General features: G+C 39.6%; 1 protein-coding gene across 13 annotated transcripts in view; it reads left to right on the top strand.

Moving 5' to 3' along the window:
- Positions 1 to 18,400, top strand: part of ERC2 (ELKS/RAB6-interacting/CAST family member 2) — a 923,107-nt gene that overhangs the window by 15,929 nt on the left and 888,778 nt on the right. For all 13 annotated transcript variants that reach the window (XM_043587674.1, XM_043587670.1, XM_043587678.1 and 10 more), the window contains exon 2: positions 17,519 to 18,315. In XM_043587674.1, coding sequence (XP_043443609.1) covers positions 17,659 to 18,315 — 657 coding nt within the window. In that variant the 5' untranslated portion in view covers positions 17,519 to 17,658. The remainder of the gene's footprint in view (positions 1 to 17,518; positions 18,316 to 18,400) is intronic.

The raw sequence follows: 18,400 nt of genomic DNA, 5'->3' as shown, positions 1-18,400 counted from the left end.
TCCAAATCTCAGTGGTTTATTTCTCTCCCAGGGGTTGTCTGTAATGCTGCCCTACCTTGTCTTTATTCTGGTTGTCAGGCTGAAGGGAATGGTCCTTTTCTTGGATGAGCCGGTCTCACTTACAGAAGAAAAAACGAATGGATTACTCATAAGATGGCTCCTACACCTTTTGTTTGGATATGGCATGTGTTACTTCAACTTGCATTGCATTCGTCAAAACAAGTCACATGGCCAAACCTGATGTCAGAGAGGCAGAAAGGATTCTTTTTTTATGGGAAGGAGAATATAGGAATGAGCTGACTAGAGAGGGACAGTGAATATTTTGAACAAATGATGCAATTTGCTGCACTAGTGAAAATTTTACCCTCGTGTAAATTGCTTAGCAACTTTTTCAATCAGCCAATCTTTGTAAAGCCATTGCAAATGTTTAATATTGTTATTCCTCTTTTATACATAAGAAAGATTGTGCTTAAGGGTCTAGTTCTCTTCCTGGGATACATGTTAAACCACCTACATAGGTAGTATTATTATTTCTAATAATTCAATCAATTTACTTTCTTTCAAGAACTGATCATAGAGATTGAAGGGAATATAAGGCTCAGAATTTGAATGCTTTTCCTAGTCATATGTGAAATTAATAGAGGGCAAAAACTAATTTTAACAAGATGATCATCCTTTAAGAAAACAATACAATGTGTTTGTAGTTAATATTGATGATGGTGAGTGTTGTTGTACTGGGTATTTACTAAGCCCCAGGCACTGTACTGAGTACTTGCATGTGCTCTGATTTCATTAGGACTGACCTTAGTTTTGTGAAGTAGCCATTGTTACTTCTGAGGCCATTGTTATTTACTGAGGCTCAGAAAGTTTTGTGAACTTGCTTAAGGTTAAACAGATAATAAATGTGGGATTCAGGACTTAACCAGAGTTTCTCAAAGTTGGATGAGATACCTTTTAAAATAAATAATTTGGGGCTCCTGGGTGGCTCAGTGAGTTAAACGTCTGACTCTTAGTTTCGGCTCAGGTCATGATATCACTGTTTTGTGAGTTCAAGCCCCATGTTGGGCTCTGCACTAACAGTACAGAGTCTGCCTGGGACTCTCTCTCTCTCTCCCTCTCTTTCTACTCTTCTCCTGTTCACACTCTGTCTCTCTCAAAATAAATAAACATAAAAAAAGTTAAAGTAAATAATTTGTAGAACCCCAGAGTTGACTTAAATCATTATTGTAATGATACTTTTAATTGTAGGGGAGTTTTTGTGTATTTTTTGTTTGTTTTGGGTTTTTTTTTTTTTTTGGTTTTGTTTTGTTTTTAGCCCTTGCACCTTTATAAAACCTAAATCAATTTAGAAATTAAGTACACTTCAGGGTGCCTGGCTGTGCTCAGTTGGAGGAACATGCAACTCTCCATCTTGGGTTGTGGGTTTGAGCCCCACGCTGGGTGTAGAAATTAGTAAAAATAAACTTAAAAAAAAGAAATTAAGTACACTTCCTTATTACTAATTCAATTGAACTATATTTATTTAAGCACATTAGCTAAATTGCTACTTGTAACAAATATGATACTGACTATTCTGGGTGGGTTCTTTGGCATTCTACTGGTCTAACCTGCTGTATGGTGGATGGTGACTCAATTCTCCCACCATATTTACAGTATTCAACTTCTGTGAAACTTTGATTCATGCTGAGGAACTGGACCTCCCTTACCTTTCACTGAGTGAGAACACATCATTTAGATTCCCAAGTCCATCTTTTTTCCTTTTTCATTGACCTAAGTTGATTCCTGAAGGCAGGACATATTGCTCAGACACAATGGTCATGGCTGCTGTGATCATCAAGGATATCCTTACTTATTTGTTTTCAGAGTATTGAAATAAAAACAACCCTGAGTTCTCACGAGATTTGTAAATTCCCTAGACACAACTATGGATCTGCCCCCTCCTTGGTTCTTGCTCAGGTTACAAAACTGGATTTTCTCTCTCTAGTACTACTCTGCCTTTCTTTCATAGGACTCTCTCCATCTAAGACCACACCCTATACTCCTAGAAAGGTTCTCATCTATTTGCAATATTCATAACAGCTGGCAGCCTTGCACAATAATTAGAGATATTGCTCATGTAAACTCGAATAAAGGGGCTGTGGCTCCCTTTTGATATGGAGGGCTTTGGGTCTCTGGAAGGCCAGAAACCATATTGCAGATTTGTTTTCTAGAAATATTGTTGAAATGCTGTAATTTTCCTTTTAATATATTTATATTTTGGGTAAGTTTATCCTTATCCATGCACTAAGAGATTTAACTAAGTTTCTTGATGACTTAGTACAGTTATTAACTTTCATTAACTATAATTTCAGTTTTTAGAGGGGTTTCTTTTTCTTTTTCTTTTTTTTAAAGATTTTCTTTTTAATCTCTATACCTAAGGTGGAACTTGAACTCAAAACCCCAAGATTAAGAGTCACGCGCTCCACCTGCTGAGCCAGCCAGGCACCCTTAGAGGGGTTTCTGAGTACCATTCAGCACCTTAAACTTGGCTCTTGCTAAAGGCTCATGTGACTCCTCCATGGTCATCAGTCATATTTTTGAGAGACCCTGGAGTTAAGATGTAGCATTTATTCTTTCTTTTCTTTGCAGAATACATAGATAAATGCTTATCTCTCAAATGTGCATATTTAAGCCGTTTCCCATCTCTTGCTATTGATGGTGGTCCTTTTTTCCCCTTCTTTTTTGGAATAGCTTGAAAATTTGCTAAAATTTTTCCTTGTGTACATGATTATGTGCATATTCTTTTCTAGCAAAAGCCTATTAGACATAATCCTTCATGTTGATTTTAAATGTAGAAAAATTTTGTGTGATTGAATTTTTAAGGGCATAGGGGTAGAGTTCTTATTCTTTTACCTTTTTACCACTTTCTCTGAAACATCTGTTAGTTGACAGACTGAGGAATTTTTAGTGTAAGACCCAATAATTCCCAAATATTATTTTTTGTAAGTACACTATAGCCAAAGCTTTGGCAATTGACATTTTACATTTGAAGATTAAAGAAAATGCACAGATGTTTTAAAAATGAATCTAAAAACCTTTTATCTCTTCAGTGCAACCAGCTTAATTTGTTACATTTATGAAACTTTCTGAGGCACTGAATAATGTTGTTATAGTCAGTTTATTATATTAATCATAATTATCTTTTTATTTTTGACTTAGCATCTCAGATTTCTGTATTTACTGTTTATTGTTTGAGATTTTGCTGTATTTTTAACTTGTGTGTCTAACTTGTATACTAGTTAGTGGTCTATTCCTTTTTTTTTTTAGTTAAAAAAATTTTTTTTAAATTTATTTTTGAAGAAGAGAGAGAGAGCATGAGTGGGGGAGGAACAGAGAGAGAGAGAGGGAGACACAGAATTCAAAGCAGGTTCCAGGCTCTAAGCTATCAGCATAGAGCCCAGTGCGGGGCTCGAACTCACAAACTGTGAGATCATGACCTGAGCCAAAGTCAGACGCTTAACCGACTGAGCCATCCAGGTGCCCCAGTGGTCTCTTCCTTTGACAAAAGTTTTTGGGTGTTTCAGGTTTTAAACTTAATCTTTAGAATAAATTGATAAGAGTTTGACATTAAAACTGCGGAAATGGTTACTGGAGAGTGCAGTTAGCTAATACGTGGATCTACAGAGTCCTTACCTTGTTGTATGGAACATAGTCAGCCTCTTCACTTAAGCACCTTACCATAAAATAGAGCCAAGGCAGCTGAACATGTAATCATGCTAAATCTGTACATGGAAAACAGTCATTATAAAGCGAGTTTGAGGAAACTAAAAGAGAGAGTAGTGATGTGTGGATGAATGTGTTTGAGTTGCAGAGTGCTTCTTGGAGAATGATGGGAAAGCATCTTTTAAAATCTCTGCTATATCAAGCTCGACTTTTTTCCCCCAATTCATGTCATTGTGGAATTTAAAAATGAAATGGTTTGTTATTGGGACTTTCAATACCTACAGATGTGTAATATTGTAGCCTGAGGAGGATGGGAAAATGGCCATTTTTTCTTTCCAGTTTTAAAAATGGTTGCTGTCTTGAACAGTTTTCAATAGCAGGCTGAGTTTGACTCAGGAGTGTCTGACAAGGCAAGCTCCGTGGACTGGGAGGACTTAAGACAACTTGGAATTTCTAAACCGGTGTGTCTTGTTCTGGTAGCCTGGAGCTTACCCCAGTTAGCTTTCTTTGACCATTAGCCGTGTGCTGGGTGTTGTGCTAATTACTTTTCTTTTCTTATCTTATTTAAGCTTTCCCAAAACACTATGAAAAGTCTTTTACAGCTGAGAAGAGTGAGGATCGGAGAAGTCAAGTAATTTGCTTCAGGCTACACACCAAGAAATTAAAGATGTGTCTCCAGCCAGATCCTTTCTTTCCTTTGTAAAAAACATTGTCTCACCTTCCTGGTTACAATTACAAAATTGTTGCATTAACTGTCATGGAAGTGATTTCAATGATTGATGAAAATATCATAATCTTAAATATATTCTTTCAAATGTTCAAAACTGTTTTGCGTATCTTCTGTGTGCCCTTGGGTCTGATCAGGAAGAGCCCCTGCACCTCAGGTGCTAGAAGGCAGGCTCTGGCCCTCGTCTGACTGCATCTTCCCCGTGGGGGAGGAGTCTGCTGGCATTCCAGGGTCCACTCTGGGTAGCCACGGGCCTGGGACCTCCCTTCCTAAATGACCCTGAGTGGACTTTCAGGGTCTGTTTGGGCTTTTTTGCCAGGTCTGCCTTTCTAAGGAAAAATCATGCTCCTAGTGTATATACCCTTAGGTCTGAAGTTGCTGAGGGGCACCTATTTGTAAAAGTATAGACCAGGTGTCAGCAGACCACTGCATCCGGCTAATGTGGGCTGCATCCAGCTGATGCTTGTTTCTATAAATAAAGTTTTATTGGAACACAGCCATGCTCATCTGGTTACAGAGTATCTACGGCTGCTTTGTGCTGAAATGCAGAGTTGAGTAGTTGTGACAAAGACCGAATGGCCCACAAAATCTAAAATATTTACTGTCTGGTTTTTTATAGAAAACGTTTGTCAGCCCCTGATCTAGACAGAGCTAGCCTAGTGTTCAGGCTGCAGAGTTCAAGTGTGTGAGACCCCCTGGGCTGTGACTGAGCTAGGGATGGGGAGAGAGGGATGTTGACTAGGGGCAGGACGGCCTCTTGGTACTATGTTTTGGCCAGAACTTTGAAGAATCCAAGAATTCTTAGTTTAACATTCAAACTTTACTTTCCACATTTTTTTTTATGTTTATTTTTGAGAGAGAGAGAGAGAGAGAGAACGAGAGAAAGTGCATGCATACGTGCAGGGAAGGGGCAGAGAGGGAGAGGGAGACAGCAGGGAATCTGAAGCAGGCTTGGAGCTGTCAGTGCAGAGCGCAATGCAGGGCTCAAACTCACAAACAGTGAGATCATGACCTGAGTCGAAGTTGGACGCTTAACCGACTGAGCCATCCAGGCTGCCTACCTTTCACATTTTTATATTTGTCAAGATAGGAAGATAGAATACATTTTATTTACCAGTTTGTTAGCTTGATTTATAACTGTAAAATGTATGGATATATGGTGTTTGGCCTCTATTTGTAGTCCTGCTCTGGGCCCCAGATAGGACAAATGTTAAACCTTGGGGTACAGTATAAGGGTTTAAAGTAGGAGACAAGAGATGATCCAATAAGTAATCACACAAATTAATATGGAATTATTATTTTTTTAATAAAGTTTTTTAAAATGTTTATTTTTGAGAGAGAAAGAGAGACAGAGTGTGAGCAGGGGAGGGGTAGAGAGAGAGGGAGACACAGAATCTGAATCAGGCTCCAGGCTCTGAGCTGTCAGCACAAAGCCCTATGCGGGTCTTGAACTCATGAAATGCAAGATCATGACCTAAGTCAGATGCTTAACCAATGGAGCCACCCAGGTGCCCCTAATATGGAATTATAAAGTGAGGAAGGCTTTTGGGTCATACGTGGATTGTTCAAAAACCTTGCTCCAAGTTTCATTTGTCCAAATTAAACCAAAAATGCTGGAACCCACCTGCCAGCTTAGCTGGTAGTTCCAGGTCTTTTCTCCAGGGCTCCCCCACCTCTCTCCACTCTCCCTGTCTCCTTCCCTGACCCCTGACCCCAGAATTACACTGCCCCAAAATAAGGGGGTTATGGATATAAATCCCACCCCCAAGCCCAGAGATGGCTTCTATCCAACTACTCTGCCATATGATTGCATCTTTGTGCCACAAGGTGTTGCTATTGAGACCGGTCTTCCTCAGAAAGATGCTATGGTCCCCACTATATGGTCCTGTAAGGGAAGGCCAATCCAGTTTCCCAGTGGCCGGCTCAGCCACTGGTGTGTCATGCATGGTGCAGCATATGCCACTGGTGTTTCAGCCACATCTCAGCACTCATGGCCTATATTTGGAACATGAGGGTTTTCTCGTGGCCTCTGTGTAGTGCAGGCTGGATGTACCAGGGGAGCAAATATCTGCAAATCATGAATGGGTACCTTACCCTTATGGAGGTATAATTCTGAGGCAGGTTCTTCACTGTGTTTCAGAGCTCCTTCAGCAGGACTGAACCCAGTTTCCTAGCAGAACTCTCCTTGAAGATGTACTCTATATTGACTTCCTTCACTTCCATGTCTTTGCGCTAAATTCCCTCCTGAGTGCTTCCTGGGATTGCCTTCTAAATGAACTACCTGTACCCAAACCCTTGTCTCAGTGTCTGATTGTGCATAACCCTTCCTGGAACCCATGGGCTTCCTTATGAGTCATATCCTTGTGCATAGCATTTGTGCCCCACTGCACAGGCTCCAAACAGCATGGAATGGTCTCCCACCTCACTCACATGCTTTGTCCATACAGGTTTCTCCATGGCTTTTGGGTACTTGTTTTGAGTCCCAATCACTAGCCTGGATACCCTCTTATCTTGAAGTAATTATTTTGTTTTTGGCAGCTGTAGTATTGTTTGTAACCATGTTTGTCTCCTCCCACAGAGCTCACTTACTCTGAATCCTGGGCTTTGCAGGGGCACCTGGGTGGCGCAGTCGGTTAAGCGTCCGGCTTCAGCCAGGTCACGATCTCGCGGTCCGTGAGTTCGAGCCCCGCGTCGGGCTCTGGGCTGATGGCCCGGAGCCTGGAGCCTGTTTCCGATTCTGTGTCTCCCTCTCTCTCTGCCCCTCCCCCGTTCATGCTCTGTCTCTCTCTGTCCCAAAAATAAATAAACGTTGAAAAAAAATTTTTTTTGAATCCTGGGCTTTGTGACTGGAGTGCCCATGACTTTCTGCCCTGAAGGCTCCAGAATCCTTTGTGCATAGTGATTACTCTCCTTTATGCTGTCCCATTTTGCAAACCAAGGGTCTGAGGAGATGCAGTCTTGATTTGGGTGTTTCATACCAAGAGAAAAGAACATTATGCTTTAAGAGAACACAGCCAAGAGATCTGACTTGGATGGGATGGACCATGTAGAGGGTATGCTATTAGATGTTGTGATCTAAGTAATGACTGGGAAAGAGCCCTGCAGATAGAATAGCACAGTTGAAGCTCTGAGTCAGGAAGGGACTTGATACTACTGAGCATCAGAAAGGAAGACTCAGGCAGGGTCAGTGAAGAGAATGGCAAGAGAGGAGGCTGGAACTGTTGGCAGCAGCCAAATTGTATAGGGCCTCAGGCCACAGAAAGGATTTCGGTCTTTGTGCAAAGAGCACTGGGATGCTTTGAAAGGTTTTAAGTGGGTCGGGGAAGATCTTTTGTGATCAGAAGTATACTTTGGAGTACAATTTGTAAGGCAGAAGGGGGAGGATTTGAAAAGGAGAGATGCTTTGGGATGGTATGGGAGAGCTGAAGCAAGTCATGTCAGTGCAATAGGGTGGTGATGGTAGAAGTGGAAATAAAGGAGCAGATCGTGATTGATTTTGGAGGCAGAATTGGTAGGATTTGATAATGGACTTTAACTGGATGGTGAAGGAGAATGAATTCTTTTTAAAGATATATGAGTAAGAGTGGTAAAATTCAAATGCCTGTAGGGACAAGCATGAAAAGAGGGAATCAGACTGAATGTAAAGTAATAGGGAATGGAGGGGACTGTGGCATACTAAAGGGGGCATGCTCTCTCTTGAAGGGGTGGCTGCTGGTTGGCTCTAGCCAGTTGTTGTCACATAGGGAAATGATTTTGACATTGTCAGATTTTCAGAGTTTTAGGAGAAGCTGAAATCTGTATTTTAATGTGAAATGTCTATATCTCTATGTTTGTAACTAGACCACAATTCTAAAGAACACTGTGCTAGCCATATATAACACACTTGCGGGCAGCATCTGGCTCCTGGGCAGCTGCTTCTTGCTTGAGATTTGTTCTACATTCTGTCTTCTTCTAGAAGGATTTCAGAATTAACTGTAGTCCTGTGACACAAAATTTTTTAAAAGTTTGGGATGCTGAGAAGAAAAAAAAAGGATATTTTAATTTGGGCTAAATCTTGGGAGATACTGATGATCTCAGCTCACACGGTCTGTCAGCAGGGCTCAGGTGATGGGCTGAGGCTGAGATTTGTGGAAATAAACTTAACCTAATTTAGAGCAGATAGCAGGAAGTGCTTTCGTCTTAAAATAGACCATTCCAGTCTGAGACACTTGAGGTAGACAGAAATCAAGACTCTCTACCTTTCCCTGCCCTGAGCTTACAGTTCAAGAGTCCATAAACCTTTTAAAGAATGAGTGGATGAGTGTATACTTTATTTATGAATCCATATGCAATTAGAGAAAGTATTCTTATAGGTTTGTAACAGCATCTTTGATTTGATTTTGTGTGTGAACCTTAAATGGAGCTTACCCTTGAACTTGGAATTTTATTCATGAAGTGCTTTTGAAGTGAAAAGTGTCATGCAATTAATTTCTTTGGTGTTATAGTCAGCAACATTTGTCTGTTTCTATGCTCAGTTTAATCTAATTAATAATTTATCCTTCTTAGGATGGTATATCACAACTATATAAGAAAGCAGGTGTTTTTAGGAGTTTACAAGAAAGCTCAATGATTTAGCCTATCTTGGCTTCATAATAGTATTTAAAACAGTAAGAGCTTAACTTTGGCCTTATTTCTTATAATGCATATATAGGTGGGTGGAAAAGCTTAGAGATGGTTTTCGTGCAGTCAGTCATGGAAAATAGAGCATTATTGATTGCTGAATAAAGTTGATCTCTTTGCTCTTTCTCAGGGATTCATTTTAAAAAACCAAAAAAAAAAAAAAAATTAGGATAGACGTAATTAGGAAAATACAACCCAAAAAAGCCCAAGTGTCAAAACAAGTACCTAAACATATTTCAGGTGATTTAAACACAGCTGGGGATGGGGGAGGGGGTTGTGAGTGACTCAGTAGAATAAGTAGGAATCACGAGGCTTAGGAGGACATGACAGCCATGAGACTTGCCTTGGCTTACCTTGTCAATTGGGCCTACCTCATCTGTGATATGAACATCATGTTATGTGCTAGCTAGCTATAAGGGTAAAATTGTTCCAGGAAACCATCCTGCTCTTTGTAAATCTGGGGAAAGAGACTAATTCCCAAATACAGTGTTGGGCCTAGGTGACTATTTATAATTTATTGTTAAGAAGCAGATGTATACTGATGAAGAAATTATTCTGTTACCGTTTTGATGGACTCTGAAGTTCCTATTTGATTTAGTAAGTTCTGTGGAATTGTATATAATGCCTCTTTTCTGGTGTGATCTTGGAGTAGGCAACATCCACCTGTTTCCTCACTTAATAGACATACAGACTGATGATGATGGACCTGTATTCCTTTTGACGTTTTGGCTTTTCTATTGAGTGTTTGAAAAATAAATACAGAATTGTATTTGTTTCTTGCTCTAATAGGGTCATAACTCCAACCAGTTATTATTTTGATCTTCTGTATTTCCCTTTGAGAGGTCAGTTCTGATTCTTTTGGGTCACTTTCATGTCCTTGCCCTTAAAGCAGTGCCTACTGCCTATAGCTGTCTGCTCCTCAAACCAGGTTAGATCTGAGATGAAGAAAATTCTAAGAAAGTCTATTCTAGAGGATAAAATTTCCATAGACAGAAGCTGTGTCTCAGTATTAAACACTGGGAATTAAGCTGATGCTTAAAAATTATTTGTTATATGAATAAATCAAAATGTTCAGTGAAACATTTCCAGGACTTCTGAAGGGAAAAGAGGTTTTCTTGTCAAATAAACTTGGGAAAAGCTACATTATATACTCACTATTGGAAGAGTCACAATAAACATTAGTGTTCTAAAGTCTCTGACACATCTTGGTATAAAATCAAAACCCCCGTTAGCCTTGTTTACCTGAACATTTGCCAAACTGTCAAGAAAGCAGTGGCATAAAGCAGGACTGGTGTAGCACACTATTGGTACTTAAATACTTCTTAACATGTATTTACCAAATATGTAGAACTATGATCCTGAGTTGGATAATTCAAGGATTTTTGGTAGCCTTGAGAGAAGATGGTGGCTTCCAGGATATATTGAGAGTAAAGAGTAGAGGCTGTGGAGGTGAAGTAGCCAAAGGTAAGGGTGGGAGTGTAAATTACTTCAACATTTCTGGGTGGAATTTTGATACTGGGTATCAAATCTTATAATTCTACTTCCAGAACTTTATCCTAGGGAAATGGTAAGAGATGTATACAATGTTTTATCAATCAGAATATTAATTATGATATTTCCAGTTTTAATTTTTTTTGGTTTTTGTTTTTTGAGAGAGAAAGTGAGAGCATGAGTTGCAGAGGGGCAGAGGGAGAGGGAGAGGGAGAGAGAGAATCTTAAGTAGGCTCCACGCCCAGTATGGCTTACCTCACAACCATGAGATCATGACCTGAGCCAAAATCAAGAGTTGGATGCTTAACCAACTGAGCCACCCAGGTGCCCCTATGGTATTTCCATTTTAAAAAGAAATTACCTAAGTGTCCCCATATAGGTGATTGGTTGAATAGTTGATTAGATAACCATTCAATGAGCATTAAGTCACTGTTTCAATTCTTTTGCTGTATAACAACCACCCCCCTGCCCCAAGCTTTGGAGGCTTTAAACAATAATTCATTATTTCCTATCACTCTTTGGGTTGATTGAGTGGTCCTTCTGTTACACATAGTGTTAATTGTCACTCATGTACTTAATTTCTGATGGCAGCTGGGCTGGAAGGTCTAAGATGTCTTGTCTCTAAGGTGTCTTAATGCTGGCTGTTAGCAGGGATACTTTGGTTCTCCTTCTTGTAGCCTCTCTTCACGTGGTGTCTAATCTTCTGGGTCTTTCTGTGTTACTTCTCTTTCCAGTAAGGTAGCTCAGACCTTAGATCTCTGTTTTTTAAGGGAGCAAAAGCAGAGGCTAGTAGGCCTCTTTAGAGCTAGGCTCAGAGCTGGAATAGTGTCACTTCTGAAGCATCTACTAGCCAAGCAGTCACAAGGTCACAAGGCCAGTCTAGATCAAGATAGAAGGAAAATAGAATCCACTTCTTTGTGGAAGGTAAGACAAAGGTATACAGGAAGCGGAGGAATTGGTGGCCCTCTTGGAGACATATGGTGCACATTAAAAATCATGTTTTATTAAGATATTTGGGTATTAATGTTAAGTGGAAAGAAGGAGATGACATTGAGATAAACATTGACAAAAAGGAGAGTACAAGAATTTATACATACTATAATAATTACTTTTGTCTAAAATTACACACACACACACACACACACACACACACACACGCACACACTGAAAAGAATTAGAACCAACAACATCAACAGATAGGGCCTATCAGTGCCAGGATTGGGAGCGTTTTCATTTTCTTCTGTATGCATATCTTTATTTTAAAGTTTTTCTACAATCATCTATTAGTTGCTTTATTTCAATTAAGAAAACTGATCATTTATTGGCCAGTTAGAAAGTCTTTGACAAATTTCAAATATTAGAAACATATATGTTCTATTCTATGATCCCAATGCCAAAAATTAGAATGACTAACCAAAATTAGAACCAATTAGCCAAGAACTTCTAACCACTTTGACATTTAAGTATATCTTTCTGAATAATCCCTGGGATAGAAAAAAATAAAAAGAAAAATAACAAGCTATTTACAAATGACAAGGGTTCTATACATAAAATCCTGGAATATGCAGCCAATGCGTAATCTTACATGCATTCATCAGAAAATATTATTGAAGATAAATGAACATTTGATGCAAAAAGGCAAAGTAAACACAAAGAAAGAAATTATTATCAAGGATAAAGAGATACTGATAAAATGGAAGAGAGTATGTAGTAGAATATATCGACAAAACAAAACTGTATCTTTAAAACACTAAAAAAGTAGACCTACATTTGTCATATGGTCATCAAGAGAAACAGAAAAAAATAAATGACATTAGGAAGGAGATGAGGACATAACTGGAGGAGATTTAAAAATATTTAAGGAAAAGTTACACAAAGCAATATCACTAAGGCTGAAAAATCTGTATGGAATGGACTGTTTCTTAAGAAACATTTTAATGATCTTTGGTACAAAATAGGTAACATACCTGAATAGATCACTAAACCTAGTAAACAATAAAAAGGTAATCAACAACCAAGCCAATTCAGTTTTATGGGTGTGTTCTGCCAAACATTTCAGGGACAGAGCAGTCTGTTATGCTAACTGTTCCAGAAAATGTGAAAAATGGAAAGCTTCTCAACCCATACCATGACACTACATAAACCTGATACTAAGCCAAAAAAAAAAAAAAAAAAAGAGAACCCAAGGAAACTTGGAGCCATTGTCAACATGTATTGCTCTTTAAATAAAGAAACATTGTTTCAAACAAGTTGCTATATCTCTGTATATCATATGTTATATGTGTGTTATGTGTATGTACGTTTCTAAATGATCAGATCTACTTTTTGTTCTTTATTCAGTTCTCCAAAGCCTGGGCCAGCTGGGCTGATAAAATCACCACAGATGAAATCTGTGTGGGTATAAATTTTATTGAATTTGGATTGGGACCTCCACCCTAGCTAGAGACCTCAGAAATGTCTGCCTCTGGATACAAGAGGAGAAGACAGGGAAAGAGCAAGTTAGATTTTATCACTTCTAGGAAGACAACTCTGTAAGTGGTGGCTCAGCTAGGACCTAGATTCCTAGATTCTAAGCATAGCAAAAATAACACGTTCATTTAACTGTTGGAATTTTTAGAAGGAAAAAAAATATTTTCTTAAGTTCACAGTGATGAACACCTACATTAAGAAAAAAAGGAAGATCTCACATAAACAACCTAACTTTATACCTTAAGGAACTAGAGAAAGAATAAACTAAGCCCTAAGTTAGTAGAAGGAAGAAAATAACAAAGATCAGAGCAGAAATAAATGAAATAGAGACTAAAAAGACAGTAGAAAAGATGTTTATTATAGAAAATTTAACACATGCAAATAAAAGGAAGAAAATGAAAACCACTTAGAATTCTACCACTGTTAACATTTTTTTGAATGCTTATTTATTTTGAGAGGGGGTGGGCAGAGGGGGAGGGAGAGAGAGAATCCCATGCATGCTCTGTGCTGACAGCACTTGAGGCTTGATCTCACAAACTGTAAGATTAAGACCTAAGCTGAAATCAAGAGTCAGACGCTTAACCGATTGAGCCATCCAGACACCCCTGTTAACATTTTGATGTGTGTTGTTCCAGTCTTCTCTGTAGGTTAGTGTGTATGTATGTGTGTTTTACAATGTGGTTAAACCATAAACATGTTTTGTAGTCTGCTCCAACACCCTTGCTCTGACTACTCTGTCATGAACATCTTTCCATCTCATTAACTATTCATATTACGGTCACATTATTCTACTGTCTGTCTCTCTCATCATATATGTAACTACTATTGTTGGAACTGTTGATTTACCTTTCCTACAGGACACATTATCATGAAAAAAATCTTAGATACAAAATGATTTTTTTTAATGTTTATTTATTTTTGAGAGAGAGAGAGAGAGAGAGAGAGAGAGTGCAAGTGAGGGGAGAGGCAGACAGAGAGAGAGACACACACACACACAGAAGCTGAAGTAGGATCCAGGCTCTGAGCTGTCAGCATGGAGACAGCCGGGTGCAGGCCTTGAACCTGTGAACCGTGAGATCATGACCTGAGTGGAAGTCAACCGCTTAACTGACTGAGCCACCCAGGCACCCCCAAAATGATTTGTGTATTTTTTTCAAGTAAAACAAAATAAAGTCCTGAGCAACATAAACATATTTATTTTTAATTCTTTTTAAACAGGAGCTTAATTATTTTTAGGGACTTTTTAGGGAAAGGAGGTACTTTTATGGAAAATATTTTTCATACTATATATGAGGACTCTTTAGGGTATAAGATACCCCAACTAGAATGGAATGAAAAAAGAAACTTATGAGTGAATGTATCCATTGTCTGTTGCTCCAGAAGTCCTGCAGAACATCCAACTGCGAAACATCATGACATGCTAAGAAGTATTTTTTTAGTCCATGAGTGTATGGAGCTCATTGGACTTGCTCATGCATCTGTGGTCAGCTGGTGGTTGGCTAGGCAGCTCTGCTGATCTTGGCTGGGCTTGCTCAAATGTCTTGGGTTTGGTTGGCTATTGGCTAGGACACTGTGGCTCTATTTTATATTTCTCATCTTCCATCAGGCTACACTGGGCATATTCTTTTTTTTTTTTTTCTTAAATGTTTATTTACTTTTGAGAGGGAGAGAGAGAGACACACAGAGTTCAAGCAGGAGAGGGGCAGAGAGAGGGAGACAGAATCTGAAGCAGGCCCCAGGCTCTGAGCTGTCAGCACAGGGCATGGGGCTTGAACTCACAAACCCATGACATAATGACCTGAGCCAAAGTCAAACACCGACTGAGCCACCCAGGCGCCCCTACACTGGGAATATTCTAATTAGTACTACAGAGGAAAATGAGCAAAAGAGTAAATACACAAATGCTACTTCAGGCCTCTGCTTCCTTTGCATTTGCTATCACATTATGGGCCAAAGCAAATCATATGAATGAACTCAGAGTCAGATGGGAGGGCATGCCAAGGGCATAGATTCAGGAAGGGGTAAAGAATTGGGGCCTTTAATGCAGTCACTCTACCTGGCATGTGTAACTAAACTGGCCTGGGGCAGATGTACCTTCAGTGACTGCTAGATCCAGGGTATCAAGTGATGTCACTTGGTTTGATTTCAAACTATCTAAAGTTTGGTTTGCTTTCCTTTGCATTAGTTTCTCTCCCGGGGAAGCCATTTCCACATGGTAGTACTAAGAAGCGCCACATCAAAGCAAGAAAATTCTAGCTGAAAAAGAGCTTATCTTTTCCAATTGTTCCAGCTAAAGTATGGCATAAATCTTTTTGGACCAATGTGGGTCACATGCCCATCCCTAACCTAAGGTCATTCAGCTAGCCAATGTTAGAGTGGAGATCTGAACCTTGGTTTGCCCCTTTCCAAAATCTGTGGTCTTAGTGTCTAAAACGCTGAAGAAAAATAAAGTACTTTACACATATCCTAAGAAGAAGAGCAGGAAGCCATGATACACCCCATTAAGGCCATTTGGGTCCTAACACTGAGGGAATAATCACAACCCTGTAGCCCAGTTACATAAAATTGTGTACCAAAGTGCTTGAGTAACCATGACAGGGAACTTCTACTATTTTTCTCTAGGGGGTAAGGGACCAGGAAATCTAACACGGTGTACTGTTCTTGTACCATTTCTGTACAGGTGTGGGGTAGTGTGGAGTGAATATTTAGGTCAACCAAAATGGAAAAGCAGTCCCAAAACACCAGCCTGAAAGATGTATGTGAAAGGAGAAAAAGCCAGGATTGCCATTTTCTCTGGTAATAGCATTTAGGGATCTGGCTAGATATATATGAGTCTTGATGGTTGAGCCACCTCTTTTTAAAAAAAAAAATTTAATTTTAATTTTTTTTAATTTTATTTTTTATTTTTAAAAATTTACATCCAAATTTGTCAGCATATAGTGAAACAATGATTTCAGGAGTAGATTCCTTAATGCCCCTTACCCATTTAGCCCATCCCTGCTCCCACAACCCCTCCAGCAACCCTCAACTTGTTCTCCATATTTATGAGTCTCTTCTGTTTTGTCCTCCTCCCTGTTTTTATATCATTTTTGTTTCCCTTCCCTTGTGTTCATCTGTTTTGTCTCTTCAAGTCCTCATATGAGTGAAGTCATATGATTTTTTGTCTTTGACTGATTTCACTTAGCATAATACCATCCAGTTCCATCCACATAGTTGCAAATGGCAAGATTTCATTCTTTTTGATTGCCAAGTAATACTCCAGTGTGTGTGTGTGTGTGTGTGTGTGTGTGTGTGTATAAATACTCCATTGTGTGTGTGTGCATATATATATATATATATATATATATATATATATATATACACACACCACATCTTCTTTATCCATTCATCCATCGATGGACATTTGGGCTCTTTCCATACTTTGGCTGTTGTTGATAGTGCTGCTATAAACATGGGGTGCATGTGTCCCTTTGAAACAGCACACCTATATCCCGTGGATAAATGCCTAGTAGTGCAATTGCTGGGTCGTAGGGTAGTTCTATTTTTAGTTTTTTGAGGAACCTCCATACTGTTTTCCAGAGTGGCTGCACCAGCTTGCATTCCCACCAACAATGCAAAAGAGATCCTCTTTCTCCGCATCCCTCGCCAACATCTGTTGTTGCCTGAGTTGTTAATGTTAGCCATTCTAACAGGTGTAAGGTGGTATCTCATTGTGGTTTTGATTTGTATTTCCCTGATGATGAGTGACGTTGAGCATTTTTTCATGTGTCGGTTGGCCATCTGGATGTCTTCCTTGGAGAAGTGTGTATTCATGTCTTTTGCCCATTTCTTCACTGGATTATTTGTTTTTTTGAGCCACCTCTTTTTCTTCTAGCTTCAAAATGGTCAATAGGTTCAAACTCCTGAGTCGATGCTAGTTGATTGGTGGTAAACCATCTAGAATATTATGTTGAGAAGAATTCCAATCTTAGTGGAAATGAGGACAGTGATGGATTACTGATGTCTGGAATGAGTACAGAATGGAGAGGTAACAACCTGCTTGACTGTTATTTGATATCCTAGGAAGCAAAAGCTTCTCAGAGTTACTGTCAAGCCACTTGTGTATGGGGGGGTCACACCCCTAGGATGGAGTATTTTATAGCCAAGTTCTCTATGAGGAGGAATTCTATGGTGAATTTTCTGGACGTCCCAACTGTCACTTAGCACAAACCAAAATGCAAAGCTTCATTTTCCTAAGAAAAAACAAGTTTCCTTTTTGCTGTGAGGACTTTTGACCTTGCTTGGGGGCAGGGTGGGGGAAATATACAAAATGTTTGCATGTTGTAAGTAAAGTTTGGGGTCATTCAAAAAATGAATATGGGTGTGACTCTCTGATGTTCATGTATCTATCATTATCATCATTGATCTATAAATGTATTTTTAAAAATATAATACAGTTTGTTTTTGATTATCTTTTTTCTCATTTTTCAGGTCTCTATTTGGAGTCATTTTCTGGTACAGACGGTGAAAAATATGCAGTGAAAATTCAGGCCAATAGTGGAAATACTGGCTTACCTCCCAACTTAGTATAGCATTCCTTCTCTTCAGTAGCACCTCATAATAGAAGAAAAATGTATGGAAGTGCAAGAACAATCACCAATCTGGAAGGTAGCCCTTCCAGATCTCCTCGTTTGCCAAGGTCTCCTCGTTTGGGCCACAGAAGAACAAGCAGTGGGGGAGGTGGAGGAACAGGCAAGACACTGTCCATGGAGAATATCCAGTCCCTTAATGCAGCTTATGCTACGTCTGGACCCATGTATTTGAGTGATCATGAGGGGGTGGCTTCGACAACTTACCCAAAGGGCACCATGACTCTGGGAAGGGCCACAAATAGAGCTGTATATGGAGGCCGAGTCACAGCCATGGGGAGTAGTCCCAATATTGCTTCTGCTGGACTTTCCCACACAGATGTTCTTTCATACACGGATCAACATGGTGGTCTGACAAGCTCGTCTCATCATCACCACCACCAGGTCCCCTCCATGTTGAGGCAGGTAAGGGATAGCACAATGTTAGACCTTCAAGCCCAGCTCAAAGAACTTCAGAGAGAGAATGACCTCCTCCGGAAAGAGCTAGACATCAAGGACAGCAAGTTGGGATCTTCCATGAACAGTATCAAGACCTTCTGGAGCCCTGAGCTCAAGAAGGAGAGAGTCTTGAGGAAAGAAGAGGCAGCCCGAATGTCTGTCCTCAAGGAGCAGATGAGGGTTTCCCATGAAGAAAATCAGGTAGGTTATGACTCATCTCAGGGTTTTTCAGCCTTGGCTTCTCACTGAGTAATTGATGCTTTGCAGATGGCACCATGACCTGTGC

This window comes from Prionailurus bengalensis, chromosome A2, assembly GCF_016509475.1.
Source record: "Prionailurus bengalensis isolate Pbe53 chromosome A2, Fcat_Pben_1.1_paternal_pri, whole genome shotgun sequence".
Taxonomy (NCBI): Eukaryota; Metazoa; Chordata; class Mammalia; order Carnivora; family Felidae; genus Prionailurus; species Prionailurus bengalensis.
Note: the sequence above shows the minus strand (reverse complement) of the source record. Positions and strands in the feature narration are given on the sequence as shown.